At 41.2% G+C, this 18,738-nt stretch overlaps 1 protein-coding gene across 5 annotated transcripts in view; it reads left to right on the top strand.

The window, feature by feature from the left end:
* The window catches only part of itgb2 (integrin, beta 2), a 94,849-nt gene that overhangs the window by 56,487 nt on the left and 19,624 nt on the right, over nucleotides 1–18,738 (top strand). For 3 of the 5 annotated variants that reach the window (XM_043693218.2, XM_087988843.1, XM_087988841.1), the window contains 8 exons: nucleotides 99–184; nucleotides 4,770–4,965; nucleotides 7,531–7,701; nucleotides 9,955–10,196; nucleotides 11,614–11,772; nucleotides 14,034–14,129; nucleotides 17,609–17,698; nucleotides 17,868–18,005. In XM_043693218.2, the coding sequence (XP_043549153.1) occupies nucleotides 99–184; nucleotides 4,770–4,965; nucleotides 7,531–7,701; nucleotides 9,955–10,196; nucleotides 11,614–11,772; nucleotides 14,034–14,129; nucleotides 17,609–17,698; nucleotides 17,868–18,005 (1,178 nt within the window). Of the gene's footprint in view, nucleotides 1–98; nucleotides 199–4,769; nucleotides 4,966–7,530; nucleotides 7,702–9,954; nucleotides 10,197–11,613; nucleotides 11,773–14,033; nucleotides 14,130–17,608; nucleotides 17,699–17,867; nucleotides 18,006–18,738 lie in introns of those variants that run through there. The other 2 variants (XM_043693220.2, XM_087988842.1) reach the window with 2 other exon arrangements.

Here is an 18,738-nt window from a genome sequence, read left to right as displayed (position 1 = left end):
CACTATGGAGCTTTGGAATGACAGTTCCGTAATTTTCCCTGTCACCTCTTGTAAATGTAACTGGAATAACAGAGAATTATTTTTATTTTATCTTTCAGATTCTACCTGCAATCCTACAAATGCGGGATCAACTTGCCAGGAATGCATCAACTTAGGACCAGGTTGTGCCTGGTGTAAGGCACTGGTAAGCCTAATTGGGTAAATGGTGCATATTCTCATTGTTTGGTACAGTACCCACATCTAAAGTAGGATATGCTTTACCATCAAGGAAACCAAATATTTGAGATTATTTTGCTTCTATCAGAACGGAGGGAGCCAGGGTTTAAAAATTATTTCGATGATATTAGTGATTAATTGGTCGCTAATTTAAAGTGAAATTGTCTGAGATGGAAGATAGGACTAACTATTTGGGCAGCATGGTGGCTCAGTGGTTAACACTGCTGCCTCACAGTACCACAGACCCCAGGTCCAATTCCACCCTCTGATGATTGTCTGTGTGATGTTTGCACATTCTCCCTATGTCTGCGTTGGCTTCCTCCGGTTTTGTCCCACAGTCCAAAGATGAGCAGGTCAGGGGTGAATTGGCCACGCTAAATTGCCCATGGTGTTCAGGGATGTGTAGGTTAGGTGCATTAGTCAGGGGTAAATATTGGGTAGGAGGAATGGATCTGGGTGGGTTTCTCTTCAAAGAGTTGGTCTGGACTTGTTGGGCCGAAGGGTCTGTTTCCGCACTATAGGGATTCTATTGTAAAGACCATATCTTTTTGTTTTTCTCTATTTTGATTGTGGGCTAAATGGAGAAAGTACTATTTTGAAAGTTAAGGATGTGCAAGGGATTATTGCACTTTTTAAAAAGCAACCTTGTGCTGTTTACATGTTGTTTGTTCAATTAATGGGGGAATATTAATGAGCATCAGGGTATGCACAAAGTGAGGAGATTTGGCCAGCAACGAGTAGTTGATTAGTTGTTTGCTAGTGACCCACTGATGATGACAAAGACCTTCTGCCTGGTAACAACTATGTGACTAGATCCCAATATGAGTGAACAGTGCGTCCAGAAGTCTTGAGACGTCCGGAAAGGGACGTAGTGGTGTTGTCTTTGCTGTAAAAAAATACCTGAAGCCTAAAGGGAGCCTGTTTATTTTCCCTCACCAGTTGCTGTAGACTGTCAATTTTAATCACTATGTCAGACACTTGAAAGTCATTCTGTGAATTCTGCAAACTATGTGAAATATCTCAAGAAGACAGCTTGAGAAGCTGCAAGTACAGGCAAGTGAAAAGGAGCATCTCAGTGAACCACATGCAGAGGCTGCTTACAGAAACTGCCTTCCCAGTTTTGCCCTCCACCCAAACCAAGAATGCTTTTTGTCTGTCTGTATGTGTCTGTAGGGGGAATTTGGAAGGAGGAGTTGAGTTTTAAGTAGGAATACTGTACGTCAACGGTTCATTGTCATTTCTCAACAGCTAGCATCCATTCATTTGTAATAAGTAAGTACAGAAACGTAGCCCGTGCTTTCAGTCAACCTGGGTCGAAAAGACAGGCAAATTGGGGAATTTTGCAGACTTCAAATTTTTAACTTCTCGGATGACACTGGGAATTTTTGGGGCTTAATTTCCAGCTTGCTACCCGAGTGATGTGTAACATTATACATGTGATTAAGTAAATAATTTCAGAGAACACAAGCTGTTATGTTGGATTATATGACTGTAGTATGTTTTATTCATGGCTATTATTGGCTGGTCTGCTTTTAAATTATTAACTTTTAATATTAACTGAGATTGTTATAAGCATTGAAAGTTCCAAGAACCCTATAATTTGGAAGCTGTCCTCAGATTTTAGACTAAAATGACAATATCACTCGCAGCCTGCAACACATTATTGATAGGGATGAGCACGTCATCAAGATCTTCCCTACGCCTCCACTTCTTGACTTTAAACAACTGCCGAACCTTAAACGGACCATTGTTCACAGCATACTGCCCAGCCTTTAGGACAACATGGACCACAACACTGTACAACTCTGTCATGGCAACCACTGTAAGACATATCAGAGTGACGACATGGATACCAGCATTACACATGGGGACACCACCCATCACTTGTGAGGCCAGCGTTGCTTATCTCATACATTGCAGGCAAGGATTCCCGAGGCATGGTACATTGGTGAGACAAAGCAGATGCTACAGTAATGGATGAATGAATACCACACAACAATCGCAAGACAGGGATGTTCCCTTCCAGTCGGGGAACACTTCATCTGTCATGGACATTCAGCATTGGATCTTCGGGTGACCATCTTCCAAGATGGACTTCAGGATACACAACAACGCTGAGTGGCCAAGCAAAGGCTGATAGCCAAGTTCGACACCCATGAGGACAGCCTCAACTGGGATCTTGGGTTCATGTCACACCACAGGTGACCCCACTACACTAAATACTCACACACAAGCACACATACTCTTATACACTCACACACTCATACACTCACACAGACCCTCTCTCGTATACACATTCTCTCAGACACACACACGCGCACACACACACATGCACACACACACACACACACACAATCTCCCTCCACACACACACATACACACACACATACACACACACACATACACACACACACGGACACAAATCAATCTATGGGGTGAATTTGCATTTACAGGTTTGCATTTGCAGATACATTCTATTTTGTTCAAAAAGCACACAATCTGCAGGCAGTCAGTCATGTGACATTTTGTAAATTCCAACTTTGGAAATAGATTCCAGGTTGGTATAGACATAGACTCTAACCTCACAGTTTTAATGCATGGTCTGAGCTAAGATGTCACCTTTCTTTTATAAAACCTTAGCTCAGGACTGTGACTTTTTTTTAGATTAGATTAGATTACTTACAGTGTGGAAACAGGCCCTTCGGCCCAACAAGTCCACACCGACCCTCCGAAGAGCAACCCACCAACACCCATTCCCCTACACCTAACACTACGGGCAATTTAGCATGGCCAATTCACCTAACCTGCACATCTTTGGACTGTGGAAGGAAACTGGAGCACCTGGAGGAAACCCACGCAGACACGGGGAGAATGAGCAAACTCCACACAGATAGTTGCCCGAAGCGGGAATTGAACCCGGGTCTCTGGCGCTGTGAGGCAGCAGTGCTAACCGCTGTGCCACCCTAAAAGAGGTTCTGGGATTTACATACTAATCAATCGAAACCTGCATCCCCATTCTAAGTGATTAAAGGTTGTTCAAAACATCACTTCAGTTGTATGACACTTTGATCTTTTACTATAAATCTTGTGTCTCTGATCCTGCCCCACTAGCTACCTGATGAAGGAGCAGCGTTCCAAAAGCTTGTACTTCCAAATAAACCTGTTGGACTGCAGCCTAGTGTTGTGTGATTTTTGACTTTGCCCACCCTAGTTCAACAACAGCACCTCCACATCATGACAGTATCTCTGGCCAGAAAGCAATGGAATTGGCAGTCTGTGGAACCGAAACCAATGGTGGAGTCCTTTGCCTGGAGCAATTTCACTGGCACTGAGAAAAATAATGTATATAATTGTGGAATCTCATTCTATCCTCTTTTAACTATTGTTGGAGATTTTATTTTAAAATTATTTGTGCCTCTTTCACCTCCCTTTCTTTCTGGCTCCTTATTTTGCTTTCTGTACATGATTTTACATTGAATTGACTGTTCCAATTGACATTTCCTGGTTCAGACTGGTAAAGATTTTTGAACCCAATTGGTCAAGGAGATCCACAGTTGGTCATCCTCAACATATCGGTCACAAATGGCCTGTAATCACAGAAAATCTTGGTGCAAAAGATCAAGCTAAGTGTGGTGCTGTTTGTTCACTGCTAACCTGAAGTTTGAGCCATTTCAGAAATTTTTGAGGATTGGTTTTTTTTTGAAAGTCATGATATTTTGATTCTGTGAAATCTAATTAAATAATGGTGAAGATTTCTCAATTACAGCATATTAGTTGAGAATTTGCAGCCAAACAGTTGTCCAAGTGATACTGCAGAGTGTGAGTCAGTTCTGGGTAAATAAAGCTTCATAATAACTAGGATTCCAGGATCTCCCCATTTCCACCTCGATGATCCATCACAAATTCATTTTGTGGAGTTTTGCCTAATTTTCTTCAACGCAACTCCCACAGACCAATTTTACAAGGATAATTCCCATTAAGGGAGGCATTCATTAATTTTAAATTCCTTCACATTATTCCTTGCATGGGGGAGATTTGGCCACTGTACCTGCAAGGAGAAGTAATCCAGAAATTAGGTAAGAATCTTTCATATAGTATGAAGCTGGACGGTTTGCATAATGAGGTAATTAGTTTGAAATAAAAATGAAAATCAAAAGCAGTTTAAGTTATTTTTTGTATTTAAAAAAAAACAAGACATGTGTCCCATTTTATGAAATTGAGGATTCTCCTTCTCCAATCTGTTTATGTTGGGATGTAACTATTGCTGAAATATGTTGTTGGAGTTTGCACAATGGTCATGTCAGTTAATTTTACAGAAGAGGGCATTTTAGCTAAAGCAAGGAACCACATGCTAGTCTTTGAAAACGTATGAAGTTTGAGCAATGCTAAAATCTGATCAGCTTGACCTTCTCGCCGATCTTTCAATCTCACATATTCATCATGTGCACTCTTTTGTACCTGTACAATTGAACTGCCTTCCAATGTTCAAATGTAGGTAGAAAACATTGTCAAACTATACTTAATTGTTTTTTTCCAACTTTACTTCCATCCAGAATTTCACCAAGGCTGGAGAACCAAATTCTGCACGTTGTGATTCTGTGAAGTCCCTTGAGAACAGAGGTTGCAAAAAAGCAGAGATTATCAACCCACAAAATGACATAGAATTGCAATTGAACAAAGAACTTGTAAATTCTGGAACTAATGTGATACAGATAAAACCACAGAAAGTTAAACTCTTTCTGCGACGAGGTAAAATCTCAAGATACTTGGAACATCATAGTCCTGAGAGTTATCAATAACTTGCAAATGTTTATATTTAACATATATGTTATGTTTATCATATATATGTATGCAATGAAAATTTACATTGCCCAACAGTTCAAGGAAACGTATTGCAATTCAGTATTCTTCAATAATTCTGTGTACTCTGGGTAACACTAAGAAATACAAAGAAAAATGGAGAACAATGGCTCAGTTCTTTGCTTTTTTGTAATGTTTGTAAAAAAGGAGCAAAACTTTAATTTGCTCAGAATGCATTCACATACACAGAATAAAAATTGGACCCATACTTTTCGACAAGGAAATTTGAATCGCTTGTGTTATGTTGATGAGGAAGCCGAAAAGGAAAATAGATCAAGCTGAACTTAATTAAACTAATAAATTAATAAAGTAGACATATTTGTATTTTCCTGTATCAGCTTGCTTTACTTCAGACTGCATTGAATTGAGTTTGCTGTTCCTCATTGCACATAATATATCTTGCTGTCGTTATTAAGCTTACTCACCGCTTGCAATTGTGTTAATTAATTAATGTGCATGCTTGCAGTCAGCCTGAGCAAAGAATCCATTTATTTAATCTGGATAATCATATTTATCTTTGATCAGAATAGCTTTTCCTGGTATTATGCACACATGATTCTGCTACTAGAATTTCTATTATGAATTCATCATATTTACATTGCGTATAGATCATACACTTATTTTTCAAGCCTGCCTACTCTCCGGTCAGTAAATAGATGGGGGGAAGTATAAGAGACTAACTAATTTCCTCTAGATCCTCAAAAATCAAGGTCTGGAACATACACTGAAGCTCTTTGCTGCATCAGAACTGCACTTAATCCAGCTCAACAAATTCCCATGGGAAGTGGTCAAACCAACCATACCAAAATTAAGTAGATTCTACTCGAGGGGAAGATCAGCCTTTTATCAGTTTTGATATACAAGGGCATGTTGATGAACTGCAAGCTCATAGAAGAATACATCAGGGTATTGGTGCTAGTGTACAAGCCTGTTTGATCCCAGTGGGTATTTTGAAGCCTTTGATGTTACATCATTGCTGACCTTACCTATCATGGTGTCACAGAAAGAGGTCATAATGAACAGCTTCAGCAGGCTGCCGTTTTCTCCAGCAGCTTATATGGACTTGCTGTGCTCAGATGGTTGAATGCTTTCAATTAGATCAATGAATGTAATATGTCATGGCCTTCTTTGTTCTTGGTATTTCTCTTGAAGCTACTGTACTGAGAAGATCATGTCAATTGTAGATGTTCCATTCAAAAACTACACTTTGATTTGGAAGAGATACATTCAGCTAAGATCTGCAGTTTGCCAAATACATTACGAGCAATGTTTTTCTCTTGGTGCTTCGTGTGTGGATGTCTTGATGGCTCTTGCAATCACTACAGTCACCCTAGTACAGGATAACACCTTGGATCTCCCTCTCTAATAGTTCTGCGGATGTGCCAACACCATAAGCCAGTGTATTCCAAACTTTTTCGCCACTCCTATCCCATTTTGAAACTTGAAAACTGCTGTGATCCCTTGTTAAGCAGTGGAGGTGCTGTTGGGTGGAGTAGAAGACCGAAGAGGGCAGGCAGTAGTGACCAGCTATTGGTGCACCTGAGCTCAAAACCTCAAAATCTCAGTGAGCAACTCCAGTTGGTGTCCCAAAGCATGCCCACCCGCTCCTCCACCCACTTTGGGAAATTCTGCCCGAAGAATTGCAGCAGTTCAAAAAGGTGGCTCACCACCTTCTCAAAGACAATTCAGGGTAGATAAGAAATGCTGGCCTCGTCAGAAGCATCTACATCCCATGAACAAATGAAATAAAAGTGATGGCCACAAATCCAAAGATTTTCTGGATGGTGACTGGCCACTGGGTCACAACCTGTTGGACATCACTCATCTGTTGCAAGGACACAAGCAAATGAGGTATGAGGATGGCAAACAGCACAGACAACTGTGAGACAAACACCAATGGCTTCAGAGGCTGATCGTTTGGAAGGGCACTGGAAGAGACAAGGAGAAACCGGAACCTCAACTGACTGAGAAGAAAGCCCAGGGTAAACAGAGCCTGTTGAATCCTGAACCTTTTCAGCCTACTGTTTGTCTCGAGGTGATATTTAACACAGAGTTGACTACCAAGTTGCAAAGTATCGTATTTCAAAAAAAAGCTGCCAGCAACCTAACAAGGAGCTTGCTTTATGCCCATGGGTGCTGCCTGTCCCTTGTGATCGCCAGCATTTTTTGTTTTCCATACAGATTCCAGCATTTGTAGTAAATTGCTCCAATGTCACAAGAAGGATATTTTTGCTCATGAGCAGTTGACCTTCCCTATGGGGTAGAGTTCAGTTTATCATGATCAATAAAGTAAATAACGCATATATTCTTTTTTATAAGTGTCACTATTAAATATGGTATTGAAATCGAGTGAAAACCTTTAGACATGAAGTGGAGGGAAAATATTTGAATGGAATTATTAAGTTGTAATTATTTGTTTCTGATTCCTTAATAACTTATTGCCTTGCAATTTAGACAGTCCACAGAAAATCGAAGTGAAGTTTAAGCGTGCTGAAGGTTACCCTGTAGACCTATACTACCTCATGGACCTGTCCTACTCCATGAAAGATGATCTGGAGAATGTGAAGAACCTGGGAGGAAAACTTCTGCAAGCACTGAAGAGTATCACAAAGTCGAGCAAAATTGGTGAGCCAACTGTTTTCCATAAGGTAGATGAACAAGGCTCGCTACTTGTGCAAACACGTAACTTCAACATCTGGAAATTGTTTCTCATAATCTAGATGCAGTCAGTCAGTTTACTATAGCAGAGAAATGTTGTGGTTTACTCTCTGAGGACATGGGGGAGAGCTGCAATTGTAAAAGAAGAGTAAATGTCCATTGAGACCTGTTTTCAGGTATAATAATTGTGTGTTTGTATCCAGTAGGTTTTCTTAACTGATACTGCAATACTTCTGTTAGTTAGAGTAATATAAGATACTGGGCCTGGATATCATGCTATTAAGGAATCTAACTGAAAACTGCCAGAGGAAGTGGAGGAAGCTGGTTTAATTGCAACATTTAAAAGGCACCTGGATGGGTATATGAATAGGAAGGGTTTGGAGGGATGTGGGCCATGTGCTGGCAAGTGGGACTAGATTAGGTTAGGATATCTGGTTGGCATGGGTGAGTTAGACCAAAGGGTCTGTTTCCATCTTAACATCGCTATGACTCTATGACTCCAAAATTATTATGTAACAACATTACACTTCTCAGACACATAAGTGTCTGGTGAATTTTAAGTTCAATAGAAGAATATACTTCCTGTCGAGTGTCATGTTTCAGGTGGGCTGAGATAAGAGAGTATGAGATCTTTACACCCTTAGGACATAAGCTATGACACAGTGATGATGTCATGAGCAAGTTACTTAAAGGTATACTGATATACCATATTTCTTAAGTATATATTGACATTCTGACCTTGAAACTTAGCACACGCAAGATCAGCTTCTTGACACATAATAAGTGTGCCTTCTCCTATGTTTAGAAAGGAGATTAGTGTTTAGTATAAGAAAGGAATAGACAATGATAGCAACAGTGGACTCAAACATAAAAATACAGCTTTTACATGCAATATTACTCAATACTCAAGAAAGCAATCAAGTGGCTTGAAGGTAAAATGTAGTTCAATGTCAGCCTATGATTGTTAGACAATACAAATCTAAAGGAGGGGAGAAGCTGAGGTACCTGGTGGTATATGTGTACAGGTGGCGAGTAGATTGAGAAATTGGTTAACAAATGTTATATGATTTGAGATTTTATAAAGTGGTGACATGGAGTACAAAAGCTCGGAAATCATGATAAATCTGTGCAACACACCAGTTAATTGTTCTCATCTGGAATACTGGGTCCAGTTCTGGACTCAACATTTTATTTAAGACGTTAGAAAGGATGCAGAAAAGATGCATGAGAATGGTTCTAGGAATGAGAAGCATGAGTTAGGTAGATAGATTGAAGAAACAGGTTGTTCTTTGCTGAGAAGATTACGAGGAGATTTGAGGAGCAACTCACAATCACGGGAGGCGTAGAGAAAGGACAAAGAGAATAAACTATTCTGGTTAGTGGTACATTGAAAAACCAGAGGAACCAGAATCATGATGCTTGTCAAAAGCAGCATCAGCAGCGACAGAATGAAAAAGATTTTTATGCAGCAAATAGCTTTGAAATGCACTGCCTGAAAGTGTGGTGGAGAAAGATTCACTTGAGGCGTTCAATAGCAATTGGTAGTTATGGAGAATAGCAATGAGGATGTGGAATTTGCTTTTGCTGGGAGTAGTTGAAGCAAATAGCACAGATACATTTGTCAGGAAGCTGGACAGGATTCCTCTGGAATGGGGTGGGGGCACATTTTCAAGATAAGGGTTCTCTCTTTTCAGATGGTGATGAGGAATTTCATCTCTCAGAGGGGAGTCAGTGCTGAGTATTTTCTCCTACAGGGAGCAGTGGAAGCTGGGTCACTGAGTTAGAAGGTTTTTGGTTGAAAAGTGAGTAAAGAAGTCTGGGAAACAGGCAGGAGAGTGGAGTTTAGACCACATTAAATTACCTTATCGGCTGGTGGAGCAGGTTCAAGGGGCAAAATGGCCTCATCCTGTTTCTATTTACTTGTGTTTTTATATGAGTACATGAGGGAGAAAGGAATCAAAGAATAATTTGATAGGATTAAATGAAGTGTGATGGGAGGAGAATTGCATGAAGCAAATTTATTGGCTTAGCCCAGATCAGCCAAATGGCCTATTCTGTGCTGCAAAATTCTTAATATCGAATTCCAGCATTCCTGTATTAATGAAGAAAAGTCTGGAGTGACTGCTTCTAGTTACTTGCCCAGTGGAATCATTGACTAACAATCACTATCCAACTCATTGCAAATAGTAAATCACTCAAACTATATTTATTTCCTTGCAGGATTTGGTTCATTTGTGGACAAGACAGTCCTACCATTTGTTAACACGCATCCAGAGAAAATGAAAAATCCATGTCCTTCTAAAACTGAGGCATGTCAGCGACCCTTTAATTTTAGGCATGTCCTGAAGTTAACAGATAATTCGAATGTATTCACTTCTGAAGTTGGGAAGCAGTCTATTTCTGGAAACCTGGATCCTCCCGAGGCTGGACTGGATGCCATGATGCAGGCAGCAGTGTGTGTGGTGAGGTTGTATTTGACAGAATTATGATTTATGTGGATTGTAGAGTGTGCAAAAGTTTCCACATTCATCAGCGTCTCCAGTCAGTTTTCCTACGATAGTCCCTGTCTCTCTTATTGGCAACACCACGAACAAACATACTGGACCAATCCCTTTCTCTCACTTGAAATAATGACTGCTTCTTTCATAGACTGGGCTTTAAAGACAAAACATTATTCTTTTTGCTAGTAATCAGAATTTCCATCCACTGTTTCTGCGCAAAAATGCACCTACTACAAAAATACAACATGCAAAATAGAGTGTATTCCTGATGATGGGCTTATGCCCAAAATGTCAACTCACCTGCTCCTTGGATGTTGCCTGACCTGCTATGCTTTTCCAGTGCTACAATTTTCAACTCTGACCTCCAGCATCTGCAATCCTCACTTTCTTCCTGCGTGGTGCTCCACGAACAAGTCCCTCTTGGAAATGACTCCCAAGACACCTTTATAAGATGTAAAATGCTTGATTAAAAGTAAGATACTGCACAGGCTGGAAATCTGCAATAAGAACAGAAATTGCTGGAGAAACTTAGCAGGTCTGGTAGCATCAGTGGCGACAAAAACAGCGTTAATGTTTTGAGTCCAGTATGACTTCTTTAGAATCTGGGCTTAGTAGATGACTTCTGTATCCATTCTCAATCTGTAAAAAAATGCAGTTCTCCTTTTGCAGTCACATTAGAATCATGGAATCCCTACTGTGCAGAAAGAGACCATTCAGCCTGTCAAGTCAGCACCAACCTTCCAAACAGCATTCCACACAGACTCAGCTCCGCCCCATCCTATCCCAATAACCCCGCATTAACAATGGCTAATCCACCTAGCTTGTACATATCAGGACAATGTAGCATAGCCAATCCACCTAACTTGCGCATCCTTGAACAGTGGGAGAAAACTCAAACACTTGGACAAAATCCATGCAGACAAAGGAAGAACATGCAAACTCTGCACAGACAGTCACCCACAGCTGGAATCGAACCCAGGTTCCTCCCACTTCGAGGCAGCAGTGGTAACCACGAAGCCAAACATTATTGGGTGAGATGTTGGCAGAGATATTTATTTAGCCATCACTGGAAAATGGGAAGGAGAGTTTGGTGAAAATGGACTTGTCACTAGGAATGTTTTACTTCACTGGCTGTCTCTTCATTGAAATACTTACAAAAGGAACATCTCTTATTCTGTCCCTGGCCACTCTTCCTGTATTTATCTGACAGTTTGAGCTAAATGTTGTGCATTTGAAGAAAACCTTACTTGAAACATAGATTGTGAAAATGTGCATATAATTTAATAGAACTTACAAATCTTTGAAAGACTTTGATGACGTTACAGCTTTATATATTTCACGTGCAACTACTTAAAAGTAGAGATGTTGTTTCTGACAGGACGAGATAGGATGGCGCAATGTTACACGTCTTCTTGTATATACTTCAGATGATGGATTTCATTTTGCTGGAGATGGGAAACTTGGAGCAATTCTGACCCCTAATGATGGCAAATGTCATCTTGATAGTCAGGGCTTTTATGCAGATAACACTAAATACGTGAGTATAACTGTCTTATTTGTTGCTTGCATAAACAAAATCTCCTAACTCAACAGAACTGTGGCGTATATATTTTTACCAGATTGACAGCAGAGCGGGATCCGTACTGCTCCGTTTCTTTTTGCTTCACGTGGATTTTTTGAGAGGAAGGGTTCATCAAGAAGCCGCTGTATGGCTTTTGTTTGTATTTCTACTGTAGATGTTTGCCCAACCCAATTATGCATCAGAGCGGGGGGTAGAACAGGGCAAGGAACAAAAATAGCCTTGATCCCACTACACAGCAGCATAAACAATGGTTCCAGTTAAAGAACAATACCTTTTTCAAACCTGCTGCTTTGCTGGGTACATATGGGTATAAATAATGTGGTCTTTTCAAATTCATAATGATCCCCTCCATTGCTTGGGCCACACTGGATACCAGGAATATACTGACAGAGGAAGGATTTCACAGTAAACAAAAGCATTATAAAATAAAGTATGCCACTGGGCCACAGCAGGAGAATCAGGCCAAATCAATGACATGAAAAGCTTGACCAAACAGGTAAGTTTTAAGGAGTCTTATCAAGGCAAAGTGAGCTAGAAAAATGTAGTAGGGAAATTCCACACCTTAGGACCTAAGCAACTGAAGACAGAGCCCCCACTGGGGAGACCAGAGTTAGCTCGATGGGACATGTGGTTTGTGGGTTTAGAGGTGATATTACAGAGAGGGAGGGTTAAGGTCATGGAAGGATTTGAAAACAAGGATGATAATTTTAAACTCAACATTTTGCATAAGTGAGAGCCAGTGTGGGTCAACAAACACAGGAGTGAGAGGAGAACAGAACTTGCTTTGAGTTAAGTCACAGGAACTGGGTTTTGGATGACTTTTAGTATACAGGGGGTAAAATGTTTGCGACCAGCCAACAGTGTATTGGAATAAGCTAGCCTCAAGGTAGCATCAACGTCACCACTGAGAGTTTCAGCAACAGATGAGCTAAGACAGGGACAGGGCAGAAGTCAGGTGATGTTTTAAAGATGCAAACAGGTCATTTTAGCAATGTCTCGAATCTCAAGGCCAAGTGTGACACGGAGCTTACGAAAAGACTGACTTAGTCTCACAGCCAAAAAGTAGAATGGAATTGGTATCTAGAAAATGGAATTCGGTGCAGAGACTAGAAACAATGGCTTCACTCTTCCTAATGATTAAATGGAGGAAAATTCTGTTCATCCAGTAGTGAATGTCAGAAAAAAGACAGATAACTTAGAAAGGATGGAGAAGGCAAGAGAAGTGGTTGTGATGTACTGCTGGGTCATCAACGTTCATGTGAAAACATACACTGTGCCTTCAGGTGATGTTGCTGAAGGGCAGCATTTGGATTAGAACGAGGAGAGAACAAACATTAATCCTTTGGGAATACCAGAGATGATGGTGCGGGAGCAGGAAAAGAAGTTATATGGTTTGCCTTCTACGATTAGAAGTAAGATTGGAACCATGAATAAATGCAGTTATGTCAACACGAGGGCTTTTGAGCCAAAATATGGAAAACCAGAAATGGCTACTGATGCTGGAGAATCAATAAACATTTCCCATGACTCAAGCAGCTGGTGCAGCCACAAACATGAGAAAGTGGGACAAAGATGCGCTCAATGCGCTCAGGGACTGCATGTCAGAGAAAACCATGCTTTATTTCTATAATCACAGCAAAGACCTTTCTATTTCTGGTCCGAATGGAGCTGAAGGTTTTAAAATCAGATTAGAATATGCTCTTGTGTCAGTGAGGAGGACATATTATTAATTTTAAAGCATTTTTTTTCTCACCAACGAAGAAATTGATGTTGCTGATAGGATTGTGGGTGTTGAATTTTCATTACCTTTATTTTACACTTCCATTAGACAGGGAGGAAAACAATGTTCCTGGCAGTATATTTGTTGTCCACGTGATTCAAGGTAGTTAGAATGATGGACAGTAGTGTTGAGCTGTGAATCAGTTAATCAGTATCTAGTGTCGTTGCAGCATCTTGCTGGAGGGTCCTGAAATTGAAAACTTAAGTTTTCAACTTGAAATCGATGGTGATAAAAATCTGATGTTCCCCAATACTGGTTTTATAGCTGAATGGCAAGTTGAAAAACTACTTCAGCGTGGATTCATTTGGTAACAGTGAAAAGTTCCATGATTTATTTAGATAGCAGTATCACTCATGAGAGTGCTGGAGGAATTGATGTTAATTTGTCCTTATTAGATGTAACATTTTGTTTACTTTTTCTGTTGTCTCTTTTTCAGGACTATCCCTCTGTTGCTGAGTTAGCTTTGAAGTTGGCTGAAAATAACATTCAACCAATTTTTGCAGTCACGAGAAAAATAATGCCGGTTTACCAGGTAATTATTATGGCTAATGTCAATATGTCTAATAACTATTCTCGAAATAAGGCCAGTGTGCCAGAAACTAGTCAAAGAATCAGCCAACTCCATATTCACAGAACTATCTCGCTGTGCACTAAATTATACCATTTCACATGGGGTTGGTTAGTTCAGTTGGCTGAGGAGAAAGTGAGGTCTGCAGATGCTGGAGATCAGAGCTGAAAATGTGTTGCTGGAAAAGCGCAGCAGGTCAGGCAGCATCCAGGGAACAGGAGAATCGACGTTTCGGGCATAAGCCTTTCTTCAGGAATGAGGAAAGTTTGTCCAGCATGCTAAGATAAAAGGTAGGGAGGAGGGACTTGGGGGAGGGGCGTCGGAAATGTGATAGGTGGAAAGAGGTCAAGGTGAGGGTGATAGGTCAGACTGGGGTGGGGGCGGAGAGGTCAGGAAGAAGATTGCAGGTTAGGAAGGCGGTGCTGAGTTTGATGGATTTGACTGAGACAAGGTGGGGGGAGGGGAAATGAGGAAACTGGTGAAATCCGAGTTCATCCCTTGTGGTTGGAGGGTTCCTAGGCGGAAGATGAGGCGTTCTTCCTCCAACCGTCGTGTTGTTGTGGTCTGGCGATGGAGGAGTCCAAAGACCTGCATATCCTTGGTGGAGTGGGAGGGGGAGTTGAAGTGTTGAGCCACGGGGCGGTTGGGTTGGTTGGTCCGGGTGTCCCAGAGGTGTTCTCTGAAACGCTCCGCAAGTAGTTCAGTTGGCTGGATGGCTGGTTTGCAATGCAGAGTGATGCCAATACAAGGGATTGAATTCCTACACTGGCTGAGGTTACCATGAAAGACTCTGCTTCTCAACCTCTCCTCTTGCCTAAGGCGTGATGATCCTCAGATTAAACCTCCACCAGTTGTCTCTGTCTGATGAAAGAGCAGCCCCGTGGTCCTCTGGGAATATGGAGGTTTTACCTTTGCTTCACCATTTCGCAGAAGTGTGACAACATGCCAATCATTTATAAAACAGTAACTCTCTGTTCATCATTCATAAAATAATGCCAATTGGCCAGCAAGTTATTTGCAGAATTGTAGGTGAGAAAAACATGAAGCAATATTTTTAAATTGGCCACAATTTTCACATTTGAACTTTATCTGTGATGTGAACTGAAGCAGCGTTGCATTTCTAATACGGGAAGGCATGTTAACATGAGATATTAAAGGCACAAATACTCTGAGTTTACAGGCACAATATGATTGTAAAGGTTTGGTACTTATGACATCATGCATTCCATGATTTCATTCAGAGCATGACTAGATCTGATATCCTTTGCCAGGTCATCACAATTCTTTGAAACTAACTTATTTCGCTCTGCTTTAAGTTATACCTTTATTACAGAAAATCGTAATTTTAATTTAATTCTTCTGCCCAGTTCATATCCAAAACTGAATTGACTTCTTGTTAAAGTTCATTATCATGCTTTTGTTTGAGATTATCTTACATTGTACTTTACACTTAAATGTATAATATTCCAGTCGAAAAGATAATTTGTCCTTTTTGAGGGGATTTACAGGCGTACAGAGAAATTTAAGGTCAATTCAGTCTTCCGACACTTTGCATAGTGAATAACATTGGTGCATTTAAGGGGAAGCTGGATAAACATATGAAGGAGAACAAACATAAACGTTGACAGGGCTAGGTAAAGAGAATGGACGAGGCTTGTGTAGAACACAAACATCAGCATACAATAAATGGAGCACATTGTCTGCTTCTGAGCTGCATACTTTCAGGTCTGTATCTTTTGGAGATAGAGGGTCATACTCATTGGTCACAGGGCCATCAGGCAACCCCTTTTAGTTCCACGTTGGGGGTCCAACCAAATCAAGTGTTCATCAGATACTTAGGTGGTCACTGCCAGGCCTCTTCTGCCATTGAAGACCCAGCTGCAGAAATCCTGCCCACCAACAATAGTTAGCCAATCAGGAGCCGGCAGCTACTTATTCACTACTTATCATTTGCCATGGTAAATTAGCATTGCACCCACCAGAGGTATAGGCCATTATGGAACTTCAGACCAGAGGCGAGTGAGGATGGGAGGATGGGTTGGGGATCACTGGGGAAGGGCAGAATTGGAGGCAAGGCCATGAGTTGGCTTTCAGCAGCCTTTCCTGTCCTCAGACCTTTGATCTGAGATCAGGCACAGATAGTGGCCCCCTATCACACCACTACCATTTCAGGAGGCTGCTTAATTCATTAATCAGCCCAATAAAATCTACATGTGAGGTGTGACAGGGTGGACTAAGAGCTGGAAGGGGTGAGCTGTCTTTGTCAATGGCTGGAAGATGGAAGGGGCAGGCTGTTTGCTGGTTTATCGGGGTGCCTGTGAAATATACGCTTTTATTGTTTGGACTGTTTTGTATGTCTTTGTGTCTACTGTTTCCTCGTTGGTAATTTAAGGTGGGATTTGGGGGTTTGCCTGCATTTCCCTGTGAATTGGTTGTATGGTGGGGTTTGGAGTTTGGCCTTGCTGGGCCTTTCCTCTCAATTGCTGTTTATTGTGAACTGCTGTTTCTTGTCTAATGTTGACTTTGTATTTTTTGCAGAGTTTAATAAAACAAATAAATGGGGGAGAAAAAAATCAACTCCACCTCTGCTGGCTGGGAATCCCATAACAGCTGGATATGCAGGCACTGAGTGTAGGAGATTGAGAGGTGACCTTATAGAGGCTTCTAAAATAATGAGGGATATAGATAAGGTGAATGGCAGGCGTCTTTTCCCAAGGGTGGGGGAATCCCAAAACTAGGGGCATATTTTTAAGGTGAGAGGAGAGAGATTTAAAAAAGATATGATGGGCAACTTTTTTACACAGAGTGGTTCATGTGTGGAATGAAGTTTCAGAGTAAGGGAAGGATATGACCATAGTTGCAATGTTTAAAAGGCAGTTAGATAAGTGCATGAATAGGAAAGGTCTGAAGGGATATGGACCAAGCACAGGCAGGTGGGACTAATTTAATTTGGACTGAAGGGTCTGTTTCCATGCTGTATGACTTGCTAACAGCCCTTCAAGCCCCCAGTTTTATCAGGGGAGGTTCTCCCTCTGTTAGGAGACTGACATGGGGCGCCTCCCTTGATTAACTGGGCCCACACACAATGGTTCTTGCACGGTGAGCTGTGTTAAACCCAGCCCTATGTAACTCTGGTCAGTAGCATGTAAAAGACCCCAGTATTAATGATGGGGCCAGGACAATGTCAAACCAAATTCCTGAACTTCAATCTGTGCAACTCCCAGGCATTTGTCCTTGACTGTGATTCGTGTAAGATTGAATTTCACATAGTGGGTATGAGTGACTACTATCTTCAAATGCTATTCAAAGCACACATGTTGAATTTAAATATTTCAGCTTCCCACATGAAGCATCATTTGTCCTGTTATTGCTGAGCTTTTGTTCACAGTTATGTTGTGACACTATTGAAGGAATAAAGATTAGCTTTTTCTGTTTCATTCCAGGAGCTGAGCAAAATGATTCCAAAGTCTGCAGTAGGTGAACTGAAGGAGGATTCCAGTAATGTGGTTCAGCTGATCACAGCTGCCTATAATGTAGGTGCTGCTCAGGAATGAGTTCAATCCATTTTAGTTTTGCTTGCTCCTGGGAAAAGGATGGGAGAGAACCAATATTCTAATAGACTGTTCATGAGCATATTAATAAACCAGTGAATTATGTCAATTGGCCTTCCTACCATATTCACAGTTTATTGATCTTTTTCAGAATCTGTCTTCGACGGTGATATTAGCACACAAAACCCTGCCAGATGGAGTCCACATCTCCTATGTATCACATTGTAGTGATGGAGATACGAAGAGTGAAAAAGAGGGAACTTGTTCAAATGTGAAGATTAATGAGGAGGTGAGTTGACATTGAGATTCTCAAGGTTGCCTGCACAGCGAGAGTCTTATTGAATTCCAGGTTGGAAGAGGTGATGCAACACAGATCATCAATTCACAGTGGCACAGATGTTCAGTGGTTAGCACTGCAGCCTCACAGTGCCAGGGACCCAGATTCAATTCCAGCCTTGGGTGACTGTCTGTGTGGAGTTTGCACATTCTCCCCGTGTCTGCGTGGGTTTCCTCTGGGTGCTCCGGTTTCCTCCCAGAGTCCAAAGATGTGCAGGTCAGATGAATTGGCCATGCTAAATTGCCCATAGTGTTAGGTGCATTAGTCAGAGGGAAATGGGTCTGGGTGGGTTCCTCTTCGGAGGGTCGGTGTGGACTTGTTGGGCTGAAGGGCCTGTTTCCACACTGTAGGGAATCTAGTCTCAATCCAAGATTGGAAATACAACCAAATAACTCATATGTTTTAGGATTGGCTGGGGTCTATATCCACATGGCTATTGGAGGAATCTGTAATTAATGACCTCAATTGACACGGAGGGTGAAGAATTGTACATTTTTCATGTAAAATACTGTGGGACTGTTCTCCAAAGCAGTGATCAGACCTTTGTAAGACCGCATTGAATTTCACCACCAGAAAAAGAAATTCTAGATGTCGAAGCCAAAATAGGAACAGCATATTCTGTCCCTAAACTGGCTATGGCAGGGGTGGGAAGCTTGGAAGATTCAGTAAGATGGCCTTTCCACTG

This window comes from Chiloscyllium plagiosum, unplaced genomic scaffold, assembly GCF_037043375.1.
Source record: "Chiloscyllium plagiosum isolate Xiang-an unplaced genomic scaffold, Cpla_swu_hap1 HiC_scaffold_7, whole genome shotgun sequence".
Classification (NCBI taxonomy): Eukaryota; Metazoa; Chordata; class Chondrichthyes; order Orectolobiformes; family Hemiscylliidae; genus Chiloscyllium; species Chiloscyllium plagiosum.
Note: the sequence above shows the minus strand (reverse complement) of the source record. Positions and strands in the feature narration are given on the sequence as shown.